Source organism: Sitophilus oryzae, unplaced genomic scaffold, assembly GCF_002938485.1.
Source record: "Sitophilus oryzae breed Bouriz unplaced genomic scaffold, Soryzae_2.0 scaffold_1745_pilon_pilon, whole genome shotgun sequence".
Taxonomy (NCBI): domain Eukaryota; kingdom Metazoa; phylum Arthropoda; class Insecta; order Coleoptera; family Curculionidae; genus Sitophilus; species Sitophilus oryzae.
The window spans coordinates 739,009-756,970 of record NW_022146441.1 but is presented as its reverse complement, the minus strand read 5'-3'; the positions used below and the strand labels follow the sequence as shown (position 1 = coordinate 756,970).

Below are 17,962 nucleotides of genomic sequence, written 5' to 3'. Positions count from 1 at the left end.
TGAGTGTTTTATAGTCTTAATAACTGCCCTAGCAACAAAATAAAATACTTAAATATTATGACAAAGCCACGATTTCAATAATATTTTAATGCGATCAACATGAACTGTAACATGAACATGTACTGATAATTTCTGATTTCTGCCGTTGAAGCGCTGCGGTCGGAATTTTTTGAAATCAACTGCAGCCTATACTGCACCAAGCCTATACTGTTAAGGCTGTTCTACATTAATAAAAGTATATGCTAATAAGTAAAATTCAATATAAATATTTCATTTTTGACATAATACACATCTTGACAGAACCATCTGTGCCTGCAACGTAATACGTAAATTTCTATTAATGTAGATCCAGCTTTATACAGAGTTGTTCACCACATACGACACGGAGTATTGTAGCTAAACCACTAGATTTTTACAAATTGTAAGTTTTGGGTTCGTTGAAGGACTATTAGAGCTACAATTTAAAAATATTTTTACAAGATACAGAGTGTCCCAAATATATAAAAAATATCAAAGTTGTATTTTTTTAAATGGAACACCCTATAAATTATTACATTTTTAGTTTCTACGATTAAAATAAAGGTAAATTTGATTAAGGTTTATTACACTTAAACTTTACCGTTTTTGAAATATTTTCAATTTTGTGAAATTGCAGTATAAATTTTAAGGCTTCATTTCTCCAAGGGTATCAAAGTTTTTAATACTAAATATTTACTGAAGTTTATCTATTGATCAGTTATTGTGTTGCAATAATAAAAACTTTACTACCTTATACAGAGTGTCTAAAATTTATTTTAAATAATTACTAGCTCTAAACGGCAATAACTTGTTTAATTTAAATGGAACACCCTGTATATTTTATGAGAATCAGATGCACAATTTAATTGTCTATCAAATTGTATTATACCATTTTTTACCTATCTCTTCAAGTTTCCGTAGAAAATGCATTTTCTTGTAATTTAGAACTCATTTATCAATATACCCATGGAATACTGACATTTTAGATTATTTTTAAAGATGTACCAAATTTTTAAAGAGTACAGATACTAATATTGTCGATATAGTTCGTTTATTTCATTAAAAAATAAAAAAAAACTGTTTAAATATTTGTTAAAAAGGACCAATTAATATGATACCAGTATTCAAACTACATTAATTGACGGTTTGCGTTGATTAATAATAATTGCTCCAAATACTAAAAAACTGAATTATGTATGTGTATTAGACAGTGTGGTAAAAAGTAACACCTTAAAAATGATATTTAATTTTTTGACAAATGCTTATTTATAACAACGTTCATTTTCATAACTTATTATTATATTAATTTTTGATTCAAATCCACATTTATTTAGAATAATTTATTAACGAACACAATTAAGTATGTAATTAATTAGTATTTGCGCGGAAATACTGGTGGTATATTTAATTAATGGTATACTCGAGGGTATACTCTTTTATAAAGATTTAAATAGTTTTCTTTTTGCATACAAATGGGCTAGTAATATTATCGTTTTACTAAAAACGATAATATTACTAGCCTGTACATTTTGTACATTTGTTGTTTTAAAAACAATTTAAAATGTCAATATACCATGGGTATATTGATAAATGAGGTCTAAATTAGAAGAAAATGCATTTTCTACGAAAACTTGAAGGAATAGGTAAGAAGTGGTATAATACAATTTGATAGACAATTAAATTGTGCATCTGATTCTCATAAAATATACAGGGTATTCTATTTAAAGTAAATAAGTTATTGCCGTTTAAAGTTAGTAATTATTTAAAATAAATTTTTAGACACTCTGTATAAGGTAATATATTTTTTATTATTACAACACAATAACTGATCAATAAATAAACTTCAGTAAATATTTAGTATTAAAAACTTTGATATCCTCGGAGAAATGAAGCCTTAAAATTTATACTGCAATTTCGCAAAATTGAAAATATTTGAAAAACGGTAAGGTTTAAGTGCAATAAACCTTAATCAAATTTACCTTTATTTTAATCGTAGAAACTAAAAATGCAATAATATACAGGGTGTTCCATTTAAAAAAATACAACTTTGATATTTTTTATCTCTAATAGTCCTTCAACGAACCCCAAACTTACAATTTGTAAAAATCTAATCGTTTAGCTACAATACTCCGTGTCGTATGTGGTGAACAACCCTGTAGATTATTTTATTGTATATAAATACTTAATTTTTATTTCAATTTATCTTATTACCTACTTTCTTGAGATAATCTCGATTATCTCGTGTTGTGTCGTTTTATATATAAAATGGAAATGAGATAATAAAAATCTAGAACTATATATGTATATAACCGTCGTTTTATTTACTATAACACCACCAGAGACAATAACATGACCTTTTTTAATATACTAAGATTTACATTTATCACTATCATCGTTTTCTTTAGGTATAGGTAATGATTTATGTATGAATTTTCTTTTTCCCTCTGAGAACTCACTGGCAGTATGGTCGACACCTCTTAGCATCCATTTTGTAGTTAGAAGTCCTTCAATTCCTACGGGACCTCTGGCGTGGATTCGGGAAGTACTTATACCTACTTCGGCTCCTAAATTCGAACAATAAATTAACGATAAAAAAATATAATTTTTTTATACTCTCTAGCACATGAGGCACAAACCTAAAAATGGTAGTAAAATATTGTTGCGGACCGGTGTGGACTCGACCTAACCTAACTATATGGCCCGCCCTCGGATGACCTTAACATCGCATTAAAGAATAGACACGGTAATGATTCATTCGAAGATTCGAGAAGAATCGAGCTGCACTGGAATGGAGTAGTACATACGAGAACAATCGAAACCTTCTCTATGCACCTAACGATCTATGGACTATTCTAGAGATCTTTAGCTGTCGGTATAAAAGCCGGCGGCTGGGGCCTAGAGAGGGCAGTTATAAATAGACGAGTGCAGTTGACGCGCTAAAATTCAAAATAAATTCTTAGTTATAAATCGTTTGTAAATAGTTCTTTAAGTCTTTTATCGTTATTGTTTTTGTTAATTAGTGTTAAATAAATAGTGTTTAAATAAATTGTGACTTTCTATCCACACGGAACCGACGAAAAACGTAACAATATGATACTACAAACTTACCTAAACCGAATCGGAAGCCATCGGCCATTCTTGTACTTGCGTTGTGGAAGACACAAGCCGAATCAAGCATCGCTAGAAACTTTTCTGCCACTTGCTCTTAATAAAAATTAACATAAATTAGGTCCCTCTAACCCTTTTACATTAATATGGCATTTAGTAAGGCGTTGAGAGAATAATAAAAAAGATACTTACTGTTTTCCGTTATTATTGACTCAGTATGCCCACTTCCATACTTATGAATGTGGTCTACAGCTTGCTGAACATTATCCACCACCTCTAAACAGCATTCCATGCCACTGTATTCATGCTTCATGGTTTTGGCTAGCGGTGGTCCAAACTGCAGGTACTTCATCAAATTGGGACCTATCAAAAACAGTTTTTTAGACGTTTCGAGGTACATTTGATCGATTTTTATCATGCCTGAATGAAGGGTGACTCCAGATTCCTTAAGCATGGAACACAATTCCGAGAAAAAGTCTCCTTCCATAAGATCTTTGTGGATTAAAATCGTCTCCACGGCATTACAACCAGAGGGGTAATCAGTTTTGGCATCCTTGAGGATTTTCAGGGCTTTTTCAAGGCACATGTCTTTGTCGACGAATATATGACAAATTCCTGGACAAATCAAGAAAATAAATCCAAATATTTTCACACACTAACACTAGTTATCGTGCAATGCGTAAACGTTACCTTCTGAATGTCCCATCACTGGAATTCTTTTGGCATTGTCCTGGATAAATCTCACCAGCTTGTAAGAACCTCTGGGTATAATCAGATCGATGTACTGATCCATGTTGATCAAATCAGCAATCTCCTCTTTTGTGTTTACCTTTATTTAACAATATAGTATAATATACTATACTATAGGTACTATAACAACTTAGAGCAGGTCACACAAGGCTCAATGGAACGACAATGGCAAACCAAACCAAACTTGAGATGGGATTTTTCCACTCATTGAAAATTAGTACCACTAATTTTGACATTCTAGATTCTTACATTCAAATTAAAGGAAAAAACTTCTACTCTAATTGAAACAACTAATGAAACTAAGATGCAGGAATCAACAGAGAAGGCATGTATACAAAAAGACACGAATGCCTTTGCCTTTGCAGATGATTTAGTTATCTTAGCAAGAGATCGGAAAGAGCTGATATCGGTGACCTAAAGACTGGAAGATCAAGCGCAAAAAGTAAGAGTGTTTAGTGAGAAGAAAACCAAGTTTATGGAGTGGTCAGATAGGGATTTTGAGGAGGGAAGATGTCTACAAATAGATTCTGAAAGAGGGAAACGTTTGAGGAAATATAAGTTTGAGGAAGTAGATGCATTTACATATCTGGGAACTGGTATTTTTAGGGAAACCAAATGTAACTCAGTAACAAGAATAATGGCGGTGTTAGCTCACTACAGAAAGAGTAAAACGTTTCAACTAATTGAAAATTACTACCATTCCTGAGTATTTCAATTTCAACAGTATTATGCTTACCAATCCCACAGCTCCGGAGCTATTCACCGAGGCCAAAGCTTCGTCAATGATGTCCATTAGCTTCCTGTTTGAATGAACGGCTTCGTCGCCACCTTTCAGCACCAAGCCATTGCCTGAACCAATGGCAAGCGAGGCGATTTGAGGCAACGCATCCGGCCTGGACTCGAAAATGACCAACAGCACGCCTATGGGCACTGTCACTTGTGTCAGTTCCAAATTTTCAGCCAATCTAGTAAAAAAATACAAAATATACAAAAATGGTGGCAGTAGGCCAGTTCGGAGAAGCAACTCTTAACGATAATGGAAATAGACTATCAATATATGCGACCAAAATAACCTCCGTATTTTGAACGGCTTTTTTCAGCACCGTGACATACATAAGTACACCTGGATACAACATTCTAGAAATTTGAAATCCGTCATAGATTATGTGATAGTCCGACAGTATACAGCGTTAAATATTCAAGACGTACGAGTCTACAGAGGAGCGACATGTGGCAGTGACCATCATCTTGTCAGGTCCAAAATATTACCCTTTTGAATGGTAAAAAAGAAAATAGACGAAAGAGAACAGGAAGAAAAGACAACAGAAGTAAAATATAATTTAGATAGCTTCAACCACGAGAGCGTGAAGGATTTATACAAAAATCGACTGGATGAAAAACTTGTACAAGAAAATTTTGAAAGTACAGAAGAACAGTACAATTATATTATAGACTGCATGAGAAGTGCATCAGAAGAAGCTTTGGGAAAATACGCCAAACCCAAAAGAAGAGTACCATACTGGTGGGATGAAGAAATTGAGGAAATGATAAAAGCTAAACGAGAAAAGTACAACAAATTTCTAAATATAAAATCGAACGAAAGTAAGCATGAATACAAAACAGCACAAAGAATTGTACGGACAGCTATAACAAAAAAGAAAAACGAAAGCTGGGAAAGAAACTGCACAAGAATTAATACATATATAGGAGCTACTAGAAGTACCGAAAGCTGGAGAATATTAAGGTCCCTTCGAAAAGAGAAGACTAAAGATATCATCTCACCAATTACATTACCAAAATGGGACGAATGCTTTGCTAAACTGTTGACTGAAGAAAGGGCCGAATATCAACAAACATTTCAGCCACAATCCGACATTCAAATAAGAACCGCAGCTTCTCCACTGAGGATCAATACCAAAGAAGTAAAACAAATTTGCCAAACCCCGAAAAATAGAAAATCGCCTGGTCCAGGTGAAATTCCCCCAGAATTACTCAAGTACGGCACGGATAAATTATATAAGCAGCTCGTTAGTCTTTTCCAAAAGTGCCTTAATGGTGAAAATATACCGAAAGAATGGAAGACATCATATATAACAACAATACGCAAGAAAGGAAGTAAAGACGATTGCGATAACTATCGAGGAATCTCCGTGCTGAGCTCTGTTTCAAGGGTCTATGGAACATTGGTCAAAAAGAGAATTGAGGAAGAATACCGGAATATGGAGGCTGAAGAACAAGCGGGATTTAGAGCTAGTAGATCCACGGCCGACCATTTATTTACACTAACACAGATAAAATTGAGAAAAAGATGGCAAGAAATCAAGAAACGCATCTCCTCTACGTAGACCTCAAGAAAGCATATGATAGTGTACCCCAGTCTAAATTGTGGGAAGCCCTCGAGAAAACGAATATCAGCATAACATTAATTAAGGCTGTCCAAGAACTTTATAAGAACAACACTAGCCAAGTAAAGAAAGGACAAACAGTATCAAAGGGATTCAGCATAAACAAAGGTCTTAAACAGGGCTGCTGTCTATCGCCCACACTGTTTAAAATCTATTTGGAACAAGCTCTGAAAACGTGGAAAAGGAAGTGTGAACAGATGGGGATACCATTAAACGACTCGATACTTTACACTCTTTGTTTCGCTGATGATCAAATAATACTAGCTCAAGACTACGAGGATCTGGAATATATGACCCGCAAACTATTTTATATATATCCTGCTATGCGTTCAAATTGTACCAAATTATTTCTTTGTAGAATAAAATAAACTGCTTTGAAATTAAAATGACAGAACCATCTATCACTGACAAGGATCTTGTCGTTGGACAGACATATTGAATGAAGCCATAACGTGATAAATTCAATGAGCCCCCGTAACTATAATTTCTCAATATGTAATTACTTACAAGGTATTACTTTTAAACATTTTTATATTATTGGGAAGGTTTAAAAATGTTTCAAAACTATTTGACGTTTGAAAAAAGAGTAGCATGTTATATTCGGAGAGTAAAAATGATTTTTTGTGCCTCGCCTGTAATGTTCAAACTTCAGCCTTTCCACATTTTTACTTCTAATAAAACAATATACTATTTCTAATTTTAACATTTAAAGTGACACTAAAGGCATGTTTACACCAGTCAAGTGAATTGTTTTATTAAACTATTCTTATTGACAATTTCCGCTATGATGGATTCTTTATACGCGTTTGATATACCGTATGATCGAAAAAACGGCGTCCAGTTTTTCTTGGAAATGACGATCGATGACATTCTCCTTATAATTTTACATATAAAATGACAGCGATTTTCATTTAGTAGCCATTGCTGACGCGGTTTTTTTCGATCATATTGTATATTTTATTTTGCTTTTTTTTACTATTACACACACCGGAAAAGTCTAGGGATATTACAATTTTATCCAGCCATCGTCAGTAATTTTATTATTTGCATTTCTGATATAATAAAATTAAAATAAACAAATAGTTTACAGGGGTACTATTTTTTTTTTTTTTTACTTCAATAACTAATTGAAGAGTATAACAAGTGGGGGCTGGAGGTAAACCTTAAGAAGACGGAATATATGTGTATCGGCGGCGAACAACAGAACATAATCCTAGAACAGCAACAGCAAGAATAAAACACTGCCAAAAATATAAATATCTTGGCATGCACATTACCAACGATGGTAGCCTTGATGAAGAAATTAAGTGCAGAAACAACCAGGGAAGACAAGCAATTAGACAACTCAACAGTATTTTATGGGATAAGGCCGTATCAAAAGAAAACAAACACAAAATTTATAACAGCATAGTTAAAAGTATCATTAGTTATGGTAGTGAAGTATGGCCTTTGAAAGAAAGAAACCTTAAGTTACTCGAAGCTACAGAAATGGACTTTTGGAGGCGCGCGGCCGGAAAATCGAAACAGGATAGAGTTAGAAATGAAAGAATTCAGAACATCATGGGCGTTAAACACCGAATATCAGAAGACATCAAAATTAACCAACTCAGGTGGTACGGGCACGTACAAAGAATGGAAGAGAACAGAATCCCGAAAAAAATACTCAATTGGACACCACAAGGCAAACGCAAGAGGGAGACCTAGACGGAGTTGGAGAGAAGGAATAGACGGGGATATCAGAACAAGAAGAATAGACGAAAACCTCTGGACAGACAGAGACCAATGGAGACTGAAAATCAGAAGACGTCGAAGAACGTTATAAACTGATTTGTATATACATATATATATTATTGGCCATTATTATACCTAATACGGAAGAATAAAGAGAATTGACAACCACAAAGTTATTGGAAAAATAGTTTCAATTACACCTTCAACTTAAAAATTTACTATTATATTTTTTTGAATGAAGCGAAAATTCGACCTAAACACATCAAATAAAGCTTACTGGGTTTTTCGTATGATTTTTCCAAGAATCTTAGCGCTGTATTCTGAAATTTGTCTTAATCCAACACTAAGTGATTTCAATTTTGGTTCATTCAGTTTCAGTCTGTCGATAAGGACAGTGCTGTAGCCAATTTTTTTGGCTTCTCTGATATCCAGCTCGTTGGCAGCTATGATTTCCTTGCTTTTGGACTCGAGCAAGTCAGCAATTTTCTTGATGCATTCAGCTCTTTTCTCACCAGGCAGCAGAGCAAGAGCTCTACCTCCTGTTCTTGCTGAAAATTTTGTTAATTTATATACATTTTGATAAAAAATCATACTTTTTATCCTACTAAATTACCAAATACTTACTTATAACTAAATAAATGCCTTTATTGAACAGTTCTCTTCTGGAGCTTGAAAATGCGGTCAAATTGAGTTGCACAACACGTACCCCAGAATGGAAGGGCATACCTGAGGTGCGACTCAAAAAGTGCATAATAAACAGTTCTAGCCACCGACAAGTTAAGCCCCTTAGAAACAGATCTTAATGCAAAACAGGCAGAACTCAATTTTTTCGACAAAGCTTCGATATGCATGTCCAATTTCAGAGAATTGTCCACAACAAGCCCTAAGAATTTTACAGATTTGTGGTGTTGTTAAGTACAAAAGGCTGCAACGAGTTTTTATACGACAAAGCTTTAGTTTTAGAAATGTTGGGACTGAGGAGGTTCGAATCGCACCAAGATTTAATGGTGATTAAGTCATTTGATATAATCCTATGCAGTGCCGTGATGTCCTTGTTGCTCCAAGTGAAGCTAGTGTCGTCCGCAAAAAGACATATTTTACCACTGATGTTTATGTTAGCAATGTCGTTAATAAAAAGAAGAAACAAAATAGGGCCTAGTACTGAGCCTTGTGGTACTCCACATTCTATTGGCTTGCTAGAAGACAACGCTTTAAAATATTGATTTTCTCAGTGTCTTTGTTCTATCTACTTACCAGCAGCTGCTATTTTTTCGGTACTGTCATCTTCACAAGCCGCCAATGAAAAGAAAGTACCAACTTTCTTGCCCGACAGCACTGTCTGCATTATATCGGGTGTTTTACCATTGCAAATAACCACTGAAGTACCATGAGCCAGCGCCCATAATCCAGAGTTAACTTTGGTTTGCATTCCACCTTCATAGAAAAAATATGTGCAATTTTTTTTGGTATTTTATCTGTATAAAATGTATTATTTTGTAATGAAATTTTTAATACTGTCGATGATCAAAACTCTTGTATGCAACACGTTGGGTAACATCTCTATTGTGTAACTCGTATCTCTCAGATAAAAAAAAATTGAACAGTGAGCAAAGTTTTGTCACCTTTAAGGAACAGTGTATAGTATTACCAGGTGCGTCTCAAAAATGGCTCACCCCTACAACTTTCTTATTTTTTTAGATAAAAAAAACGAGATTTGTTATGTTAGTATATGACATAATTTAGGATTGATTGACGTATTCAATTGTTTTTGGTCACTTCCTGATTTTTAAATGAAACCCTCGGTATTTTTTTAGTTTAATCCTTTGAATAAGAAGACTAAGGAAGGAGCATAATGCTATCCATGTATCATGCATGATGGGCGGAAAAAGCACCATAAAAGCACTCTAGGGTGGGGATCCTTGACAGTTCTGTTTGACGATTCATTTGACACATTTGAATTTGATTTGAAATTTTGTGGATTTGTCAGTTATTACGGAGCTTATTTTATGTTATTTATTATTTATTCTACTACTGATAGTTGTATAAAGGTAGTAAATCTAGATGGAAATTGTGGCAGAACTTAAATTAACAGTGACACTATCGCGATTTATCGAAAAAGATTCTAAAATAGTTGGTTGTGTAGCGTGCGGTAGATCTCGGCAAAAATTGATTGAAATAATGGAACAATTTTTCGCTAGTAAGTGACTATATAATATACATACGTGTAGTAAACCGATCATTTATGAAATTCACTTAAATTAACTAAATTATATATTTTTCTTGCATTTTAGCTTTTATTTACTACTTGTCAAAGATTAGATGTCAAAGAATTTAGATACGTTAATTTGACTTACCTGCTTCAATAGCGTATCGGATGTTTGTGTTAATAAATACTTAATATAATTTTTATTAGAATTATATATTTTTATAACAATTTTAATAACTACCAACATTTATTCACAACGTAAAATAAAACAACAAATTATTGAGTCTACCCCACGTCTACCCTACATCATAGTTTTACATTTTTTAAATAAAATTAGAACGACACTGATAAACCGGAATTTAAGTCGGCCATATTTGAGGCCCATCGCGGTGTACCTAAGATTTTTGATATGCTCCTTCCTTAGTCTTCTTATTCAAAGGTTTAATCGATAGAAAATGACACTCTGAATAGAATGACATATTATATGTCAACTTTGGACATTTTCGCATATGGTTTATATTGTAACATGCGGTTCATAACGAAAATTTGACTCGAAATACCAAGTATGTGGTACCAAATTATTCGCAAAAACATGCTTTTTCCAAATAGGCTAATGAGCCTATTTGGAAAAATATTATTCCATTTGAAAAAATTGAGATATGATTAAAAATACGATTTGGACATCTTTTAACCGACCAGGGCAAGACACGAAAAACATTAGACGACCAAATCTATTTTTCCAAGGTTTCTTGAATAAAAATTAGTGTTTTTAACACAGCCATGGCACTCTAGATTGAAATTTAAAATACGATTTTTTAAGCAAAAATGTCAGAAGTTAACATATGATATATGTCATTCTATTCAGAGTGTCAATATATATCGAATAAAGTAAAAAAAAGAAGGTGACAATCCTCGAAACTCGCAGCATTATCACAAGTTGATCTTTGATTGAACTAGGATGATCTTATTCTTACTTTTTTCATCTCTTACTTATTGCTATCTACAAATCTAATGTAATTTAAACAAAATAGTCTGTTCCTCAACTAGTTACTAGCTTAAATAACTATTCTTAGCTTACCTAGACCAATTTGGCTTTGTCCAATAAAGTCAATGTGTTGCGTATTGGTCTCGGTTATGCTGTGCAACACTTTCGTATTTGGATCGTTCGGTCCTTTATCGTAAACACCATCAACGACGGTCAGCATAAGAAGTAGATCAGTTTGAGTGTCTGCGGCCAGCATAGCGGCCAGCGAATCGTTGTCAGCAAGCTTGATGCCCTTGCAAAGTGTCGGACCTCAAAAAATACAAATAAAACTGAGTTTTACGTTTTATTTTTGAATTTATCCGGAAATTATTCAGTTATTATGATTATTGTTAGTTCCCAGTAGTTATTACGCAGAGAAAAAAATCGTGGGGGTTTGAGAAGGCTTCAAAGGAAACAATGTTTTTGCCAAAACAGTGTTTCCTTTCAATATTCCTTCTTTTTATAGACAAGTAAAGTATTCAGTTGTTCTTTTATTTATATTAAGCCACATACATACTTTCTGGTTAGATTTCCTAAGAATATTGATATTCGTACGGAGTGGCTAAATGTATTTTTTATATAATTTAATTTTTGTGTCAGTAAACATTCAATTTATTGTTCAAATATAAGCATTTTACAAATTAAATTTTTAAAATTAATGCTAATTTGGCGCGCGGACGATAGGTCTTCGACAGGGATATACCGGGTGTTGCATCGTCGAGCGGAACATAAGAAATCCCATGTAAATTTTAATGGGGTCAATTATTGACTTCCCTAATTATTTTGGAGAATAATTCTATTTAGGTTATTTGAAGAGCACTAAAACCCACATTCAAAAGAATAACTTTAGATATTTTTGATTAGCCCGTTTACGAGTTATCGCCGATTTCTTTTTAAATATTTCTCCTTTCTTTTGGCCCTGTATTTACTTATGAGCACCAGTCAAGGTAAAAGATAACTGTCAAATGAAGTTGTCATTTCAGAAATTTATCTATTTAGTGCTTTATTACACTTTATTATTATTATTAAAAACTCATACCTACATCGAAAATATTAGCCATGAATTACATTACCGAAAAAAAAGTATTGATGATTAAATGGTATTATCAAGGAAATAGTTATCAAAAGGTGTCGGACATGTTTGCTGCTGTGTATCCGAATAGACCGATACCTGGAAAATTTACAATCGCAAGGAATATCCAGAGATTTGAGACCAAAGGTACCCTAATAAATAACTGCGCAGATGTGAAGCAAGGCAGGAACAAAGAGAAGATGCAAGAAATGATACCGACTTGGAAGTTTTATTGTGCGTGGAAGAGAACGATGGAAAGATCAGCACAAGGAAACTTGAGGATGAAATAGAAATAGATCACACTACAGCGTTTCGAATTTTGAAACGACATAAATAATATTCCTTCAAATATGAAAAGCACCAAGAGCTACGAGATGGGGACGAAATACGGCGGCAGGCCTTTTGTTTTGATATGATGGAAAGAGCAAACACGGATAGGGAATTTTTAAAAAACATATGTTTCACTGACGAATACACGTTTACTTTAAATAATGATCCCAATGTTCAAAATTATCGATATTGGATCAAAGAAAACCAACACAGGTTTGTCGAAACAAGGACGCAATATCCACAGAAAGTAAATGTTCGGGCAGGTATATTCGGATACAATATTACCGGGCCATTATTTCTTATGCAAAATTTAAATGCAGAATATTATTTGGAACTACTCGAAAATCATATTTTACCTGCTTTACATGATGTCGCTAGAGAAAATCAGGAAGTTTGGTACCAAATGGATGGCTGCCCGGCACATAGTACCCTGGCTGTTCAGGAATATTTAGACAATAGTTTTAACGGAAACGTTATTGGCCTAAATCATACAGTAAATTGTCCAGCAAGGTCTTCTGATATTTCGCCAAATAATTTCTTTCTCTGGGGCCATTTAAAAAACAGGATATACAAGGATAAAAAATACCCAAACCTAGACAAGTTAAAAAATGCTATTTCTGCCGAATGCAATAGAATTTCAGTTTACCAACTAGCGAATGTAAGAAAAGAATTTTATGATCGCCTGGGTTATTGTCTAGCAGTCGATGGAGGAATATTTGAACATCTCTTAAATCCTAAAATTCTAACAATTTAATAGTAGGTACCTAAATTAATAAGTTATTGAATATTGTAATAATACTATAATTAACCTTGTATTTGATTTATTTTACTTTAATTCATATTAATTTGTATTTATAAATACATCTTTAAGATCTCGGATGTAGGAATGAGTTTTCAATAATAATAAAGCACTAAATAGGTAAATTTCTGAAATGACAACTTCATTTGGCAGTTATCGTTTACCTTGACTGGTGCTCATAAGTAAATACCATAAGAAAGGAGAAATATTTAAAAAGAAATCAGCTCGTAAACGGGCTAGTCAAAAATATTTAAAGTTATTCTTTTGAATGTGGGTTTTAGTGCTCTTCAATAAACCTAAATAGAATTATTCTCTAAAATAATTAGGGAAGCCAATAAAAGACCCCATTAAAATTTACATGGGATTTCCTATGTCCCGCTCGACGATGCAACACTCGGTATATTTGATAATAGAAAAGCTTACATGGTACATTGGGTTGAGGCACAACGGCATCATTGGTGTTCAAAATCGGTATCACTCTCATATCCATCAACTGATTCAGCGTTTCAGTCAAAACCCTTCTGTTGTCATCGTTGTAAATGTCATTTTCGCTGACCAGAACTTGAGCTGTTTGAATATGGTACCGGGAAAACAGGGTTTCGTAGAGATTCATCAGAGCAGGCTGACCAACAGCGGCTGAAGGTTTCTTATCCAAAGGCTTACCGTCAGTTTTCTGAAAATGCAATAGCTAATAAATAAATGCCTTTATTGTCAAAAAATGTTACAATTTGTAGACAATTTAAAGGTAAAGAAAACAAACAAAAGAGAATAATAATTTGTTGTCAAAACAAGTACGCAAATTACATTGTCGGTCTTATTGTTTAAAATAAACATTTATAAATTTTTACAATGTCAAAGAATATAAAAATAAAAATAAGATTCAAAAATATTTAGTAAATTTATAGTAAATATAGTAATAGCAAATATTAGACCAGTGTTTACAAGATCAAATTCGATTATCAAAATATATAAGTGGAAACCACTGTTCATTAGAATGTTGTATCCTATGTTATAGGGCTTGTTTCTCTCTACAATTTCCTGTCTCACAATGTACCGTTTGTGACCAGGAAGGGTTCATAGTTTCATAGATGTCGATTTTTGAAAGAAATCAGAACATGTATATTATTTCGTATATTTTTCATTATATTGATTTTATCATGACTGTTCATTAAAATGTATTTACGGCGTAGAAAGCTATTTTCTAGTAAATAAGATTTCAATGCTTTGCGAAAGGAAGAAAATGATGTTATGGATTTGATTTCAAATGGCAGGTGATTTTTTTTCGAGTTGTATAATATTGAACTTTTAATTAACTCTGAGCGTGGGGTAGGTAGATAAAGATCTTGCTCCGCGTTGCTGAGTGGATAAGTGTTAGATGGCCTTTCTTGAGAAGCTGATACATGCTTACGTATTAGGCAAACGGATTCAAATATAAATAAGGAAGAAAGAGTTAATATTTTTAATTTTTTAAAAAAGTCCTGGCAAGTTCTGCTGTTTAGTTCCAGTGAATATCGAACAGCTCTCTTCTGCAGCTTGAAAATGCGGTCAAATTGAGTCGCACAACACGTACCGCAGAATGGAAGGGCATATCTGAGGTGCGACTCAAAAAGTGCATAATAAACAGTTCTAGCCACTGACAAGTTAAGCTCCTTCGAAACAGATCTTGATGCAAAACAGGCAGAGCTTAATTTTTTCGACAAAGCGTCGATATGCATTTCTCATTTCAGAGAATTGTCTACAACAAGCCCTAAAAATTTTACAGATTTTACGACGTCAATGGTGGTGTTGTTAAGTACAAAAGGCTGCAGCCAGTTTTTATACGACAAAGCTTTAGTTTTAGAAATGTTGAGAGTCAGGAGGTTCGAATCGCACCAATATTTAATGGTGATTAAGTCATTTGATATAATCCTATGAAGTGCCGTGACGTTATCTTTAAGGTCCATTCCAGAGATTTGGAGTTGCCATCTCTGGAGAAAGATCGTACGATAACGGACGTTTTGACTCTTTTTTGACAAATTTAATCTAACCTTAATAAAAATATAACAGCAGAATAGCTAGCAACGTCGGGAAAACGAGAATTTTAAGAAAGCTGTTTTTTTAATATATCTTTTGCTATGATCTCCTGACCAAAGTGCGGGCCGTCTGACTGCCGGTAGACTCCTGCGGTTCACTACTGCGCATCACATCTGTACAGGGTATCCCATTTTCGTCTGTTTCATGGGATTTCTCGTTTATGAGTAGAGATAAAATGATGCGATTTTCACATTACTTTGCTACTTTTTTATGAAATTAAATATGCTACACATATGTTGTCCTTAGCCTCCTTAGTTCCTGAAATTCAGAGTAAATTTGTAATGCGCAGTAGTGAACAGATGTTGAATACAGATATGATGCGCAATAGTGAACGCAACGTCTACCGGCATCCAGCAATCACAAGCAAACCGTATATCCGATGAACGGAGGCATGAAAAAACAATAAATTTAAAAACTGCCTAATTTTCTAACAAATCGAAGTCTTTAAATTCAACCAATGAAATTAAGCTTAAAACTATAATTAAAAAACTTATTACGTAAAACTGGCTGGTTTTTGAGGCTAATTTGGATCTTCCATGAGCTACGCAACCGCTAGTGATGAACATTACTTCCTTATTTTGAAGAAAAATGTGAGCCATCTGTAACAGAAACAAAGACAACGTTTTATTTTTACGTCAGCAGAAATTTGGTCGATTTTACTCACTTGCTCTACTAAATTGGCGAGTCTGCTCATGGCAATCCCCTGTCCCTGTCCTTCGATGATCACTGCGCTTCCAAATTTGATCATGATGCGTTTGGCACTGTGCAGATGTGAGCGATCTGCCATGGGTTGCTTCGGACGGTCTTGGCTGCATGCTTTTTCAATCGCCTGAGTATTAGATATAGTTATTCATTTATTTGTATTATTACAATTTTTTTTGTAATTATTATTGTTATTATTACAATTTTTTTTGTAATTATTATTGTTCTAACACAAATAATATCAAGAAGATCAATTCGACATTTCAAGTGGAGAAAGATACGTCAAACTATATTTCAGTACCGTTTGATAGAGTGTTATCCCGTGGTTTAAAAAGAATTTTCAAGAATGCCAATTATAAACTTGTGTATAGACTACCAAAAAGCTTTTGACAGCATCGAAACCTGGTCATTTCTAGCTGCAATAGAGGACGCGAGAATTGATTCCAGATATTATTCCATTATTAAAAATATCTATGATTCTGCAACCTTCCAAGTTAAATTAAATGATAACCTCAAAACAGAAAAAATACCACTCGATAAGGGCGTGAGACAAGGAGATACCATCTCTCCCAAGTTATTTACACTGGCACTGGAAAATGTCTTCAAGAAATTAGAATGGGAAAATAGAGGTCTAAACATCGATGGGGTACACCTTAGCCATCTTAGGTTCGTAGACGATATTGTCTTGCTGAGCACCGACATTCAAGGACCGAACACCATGCTAAAGGAGTTAAATGACCAATCCCAGAAAATTGGCCTTAAAATGAACTTGAAGAAGAGCAAGATAATGAGCAACAATATCCATAACATTACCGTATACAACGTTATTATTGAAAACGTAGACAATTATATATATTTAGGTCATAAAATCAAGCTGGGTAAGGAGAACCAAAATACGAAGATCAAACGCATGATCCATTTGGCATGGGAAACATTTAGAAATATGAGCGATATTTTCAAGGATAAAAAGGTGCCCATCAACCTAAAGAAAAAGGCTTACAACAGCTGCATTCGACCTGTGCTTACGTATGGCTTGGAGACTATGACAATTAACCGAAAAACAGCAGAACAACTACGAGTAGCACAAAGGGCCATGGAAAGAATCATGTTGGGAGTCACCATTAGGGAAAAAATACCCACATACGTCAAAAAACAAAATTAATAGATGTTGTTCACGTCAGAGCAGTGGCGGGGAGACAATGGATAAGATTGGCTAGAGATCGCAAAGCATGGAAAAACCTAGAAGAGACCTATATTCAACACTCGACGGAACCAGGCTGAGAAAGAAGAAGAAGAAGAAGATTAGGTAATCCTAAAGATAAAACACCTCCACTGGAATGGTCGGGTATTTGTGAAATTTCATGTAAAGATTATAATCAAAAATATGTTGGGCAAACTGGAATATCATTATTAACATTAACTAAATTTCAAGAATATGGTAAGTATATTATGGTAGAGTGGATAAATCTTACATTGATCAACATTTTTCTGATAAAGATCATCGTATATGGTACAGTGGTGATATTATAATATTCTATCTGATATCATACCTCAGCAGGTTGAGCTTGAGCCTGTGTTATGTTTGATTTTGAAGTCAAGAAACGCACATTTTTGTATACGGAAATTCTTGAGTTTCTCACTATCATTTTGTGAAAATCCATGGTGGTATACGCATCAAAATATTAAACGAAAAATTTATACTTCTTACAAAAAAATAAACTTGACATTACATGTCACTGAAAAA

At 33.8% G+C, this 17,962-nt stretch overlaps 1 protein-coding gene across 2 annotated transcripts; it reads right to left on the bottom strand.

Annotated features, from left to right (window-relative positions):
- Nucleotides 1-2,312: 2,312 nt before the first annotated feature.
- On the bottom strand, nt 2,313-17,962 carry LOC115882014 (delta-1-pyrroline-5-carboxylate synthase-like). 2 transcript variants are annotated; one of them, XM_030899826.1, is made up of 13 exons: nt 17,769-17,962; nt 16,181-16,345; nt 16,014-16,115; nt 13,867-14,116; nt 11,297-11,512; nt 9,267-9,446; nt 8,290-8,560; nt 4,613-4,841; nt 3,817-3,955; nt 3,547-3,741; nt 3,319-3,489; nt 3,127-3,222; nt 2,313-2,582 (listed from the first exon to the last, which is right to left on the bottom strand). In XM_030899826.1, exons 1-13 carry the CDS (start codon nt 17,877-17,879, stop codon nt 2,386-2,388), a joined length of 2,322 nt encoding a protein of 773 aa, XP_030755686.1. In that variant the 5' UTR covers nt 17,880-17,962; the 3' UTR covers nt 2,313-2,385. The 2 variants fall into 2 exon arrangements, with proteins under 2 accessions (XP_030755686.1, XP_030755687.1); XM_030899827.1 differs by lacking the exon at nt 2,313-2,582 and having other exon boundaries at nt 3,132-3,259.

What these genes read in the sequence shown, in the direction of transcription:
- LOC115882014 (XM_030899826.1), bottom strand. Translation starts at nt 17,879, where the DNA reads ATGGATTTTCACAAAATGATAGTGAGAAACTCAAGAATTTCCGTATAC. An exon ending in CGAAAAAATAGCAGCTGCTG is followed by an intron (nt 8,561 to 9,266) that starts GTAAGTAGATAG and finishes CAAAATTTTCAG; the next exon opens with CAAGAACAGGAGGTAGAGCT. An exon ending in TGGAGTCACCCTTCATTCAG is followed by an intron (nt 3,490 to 3,546) that starts GCATGATAAAAA and finishes TGTTTTTGATAG; the next exon opens with GTCCCAATTTGATGAAGTAC.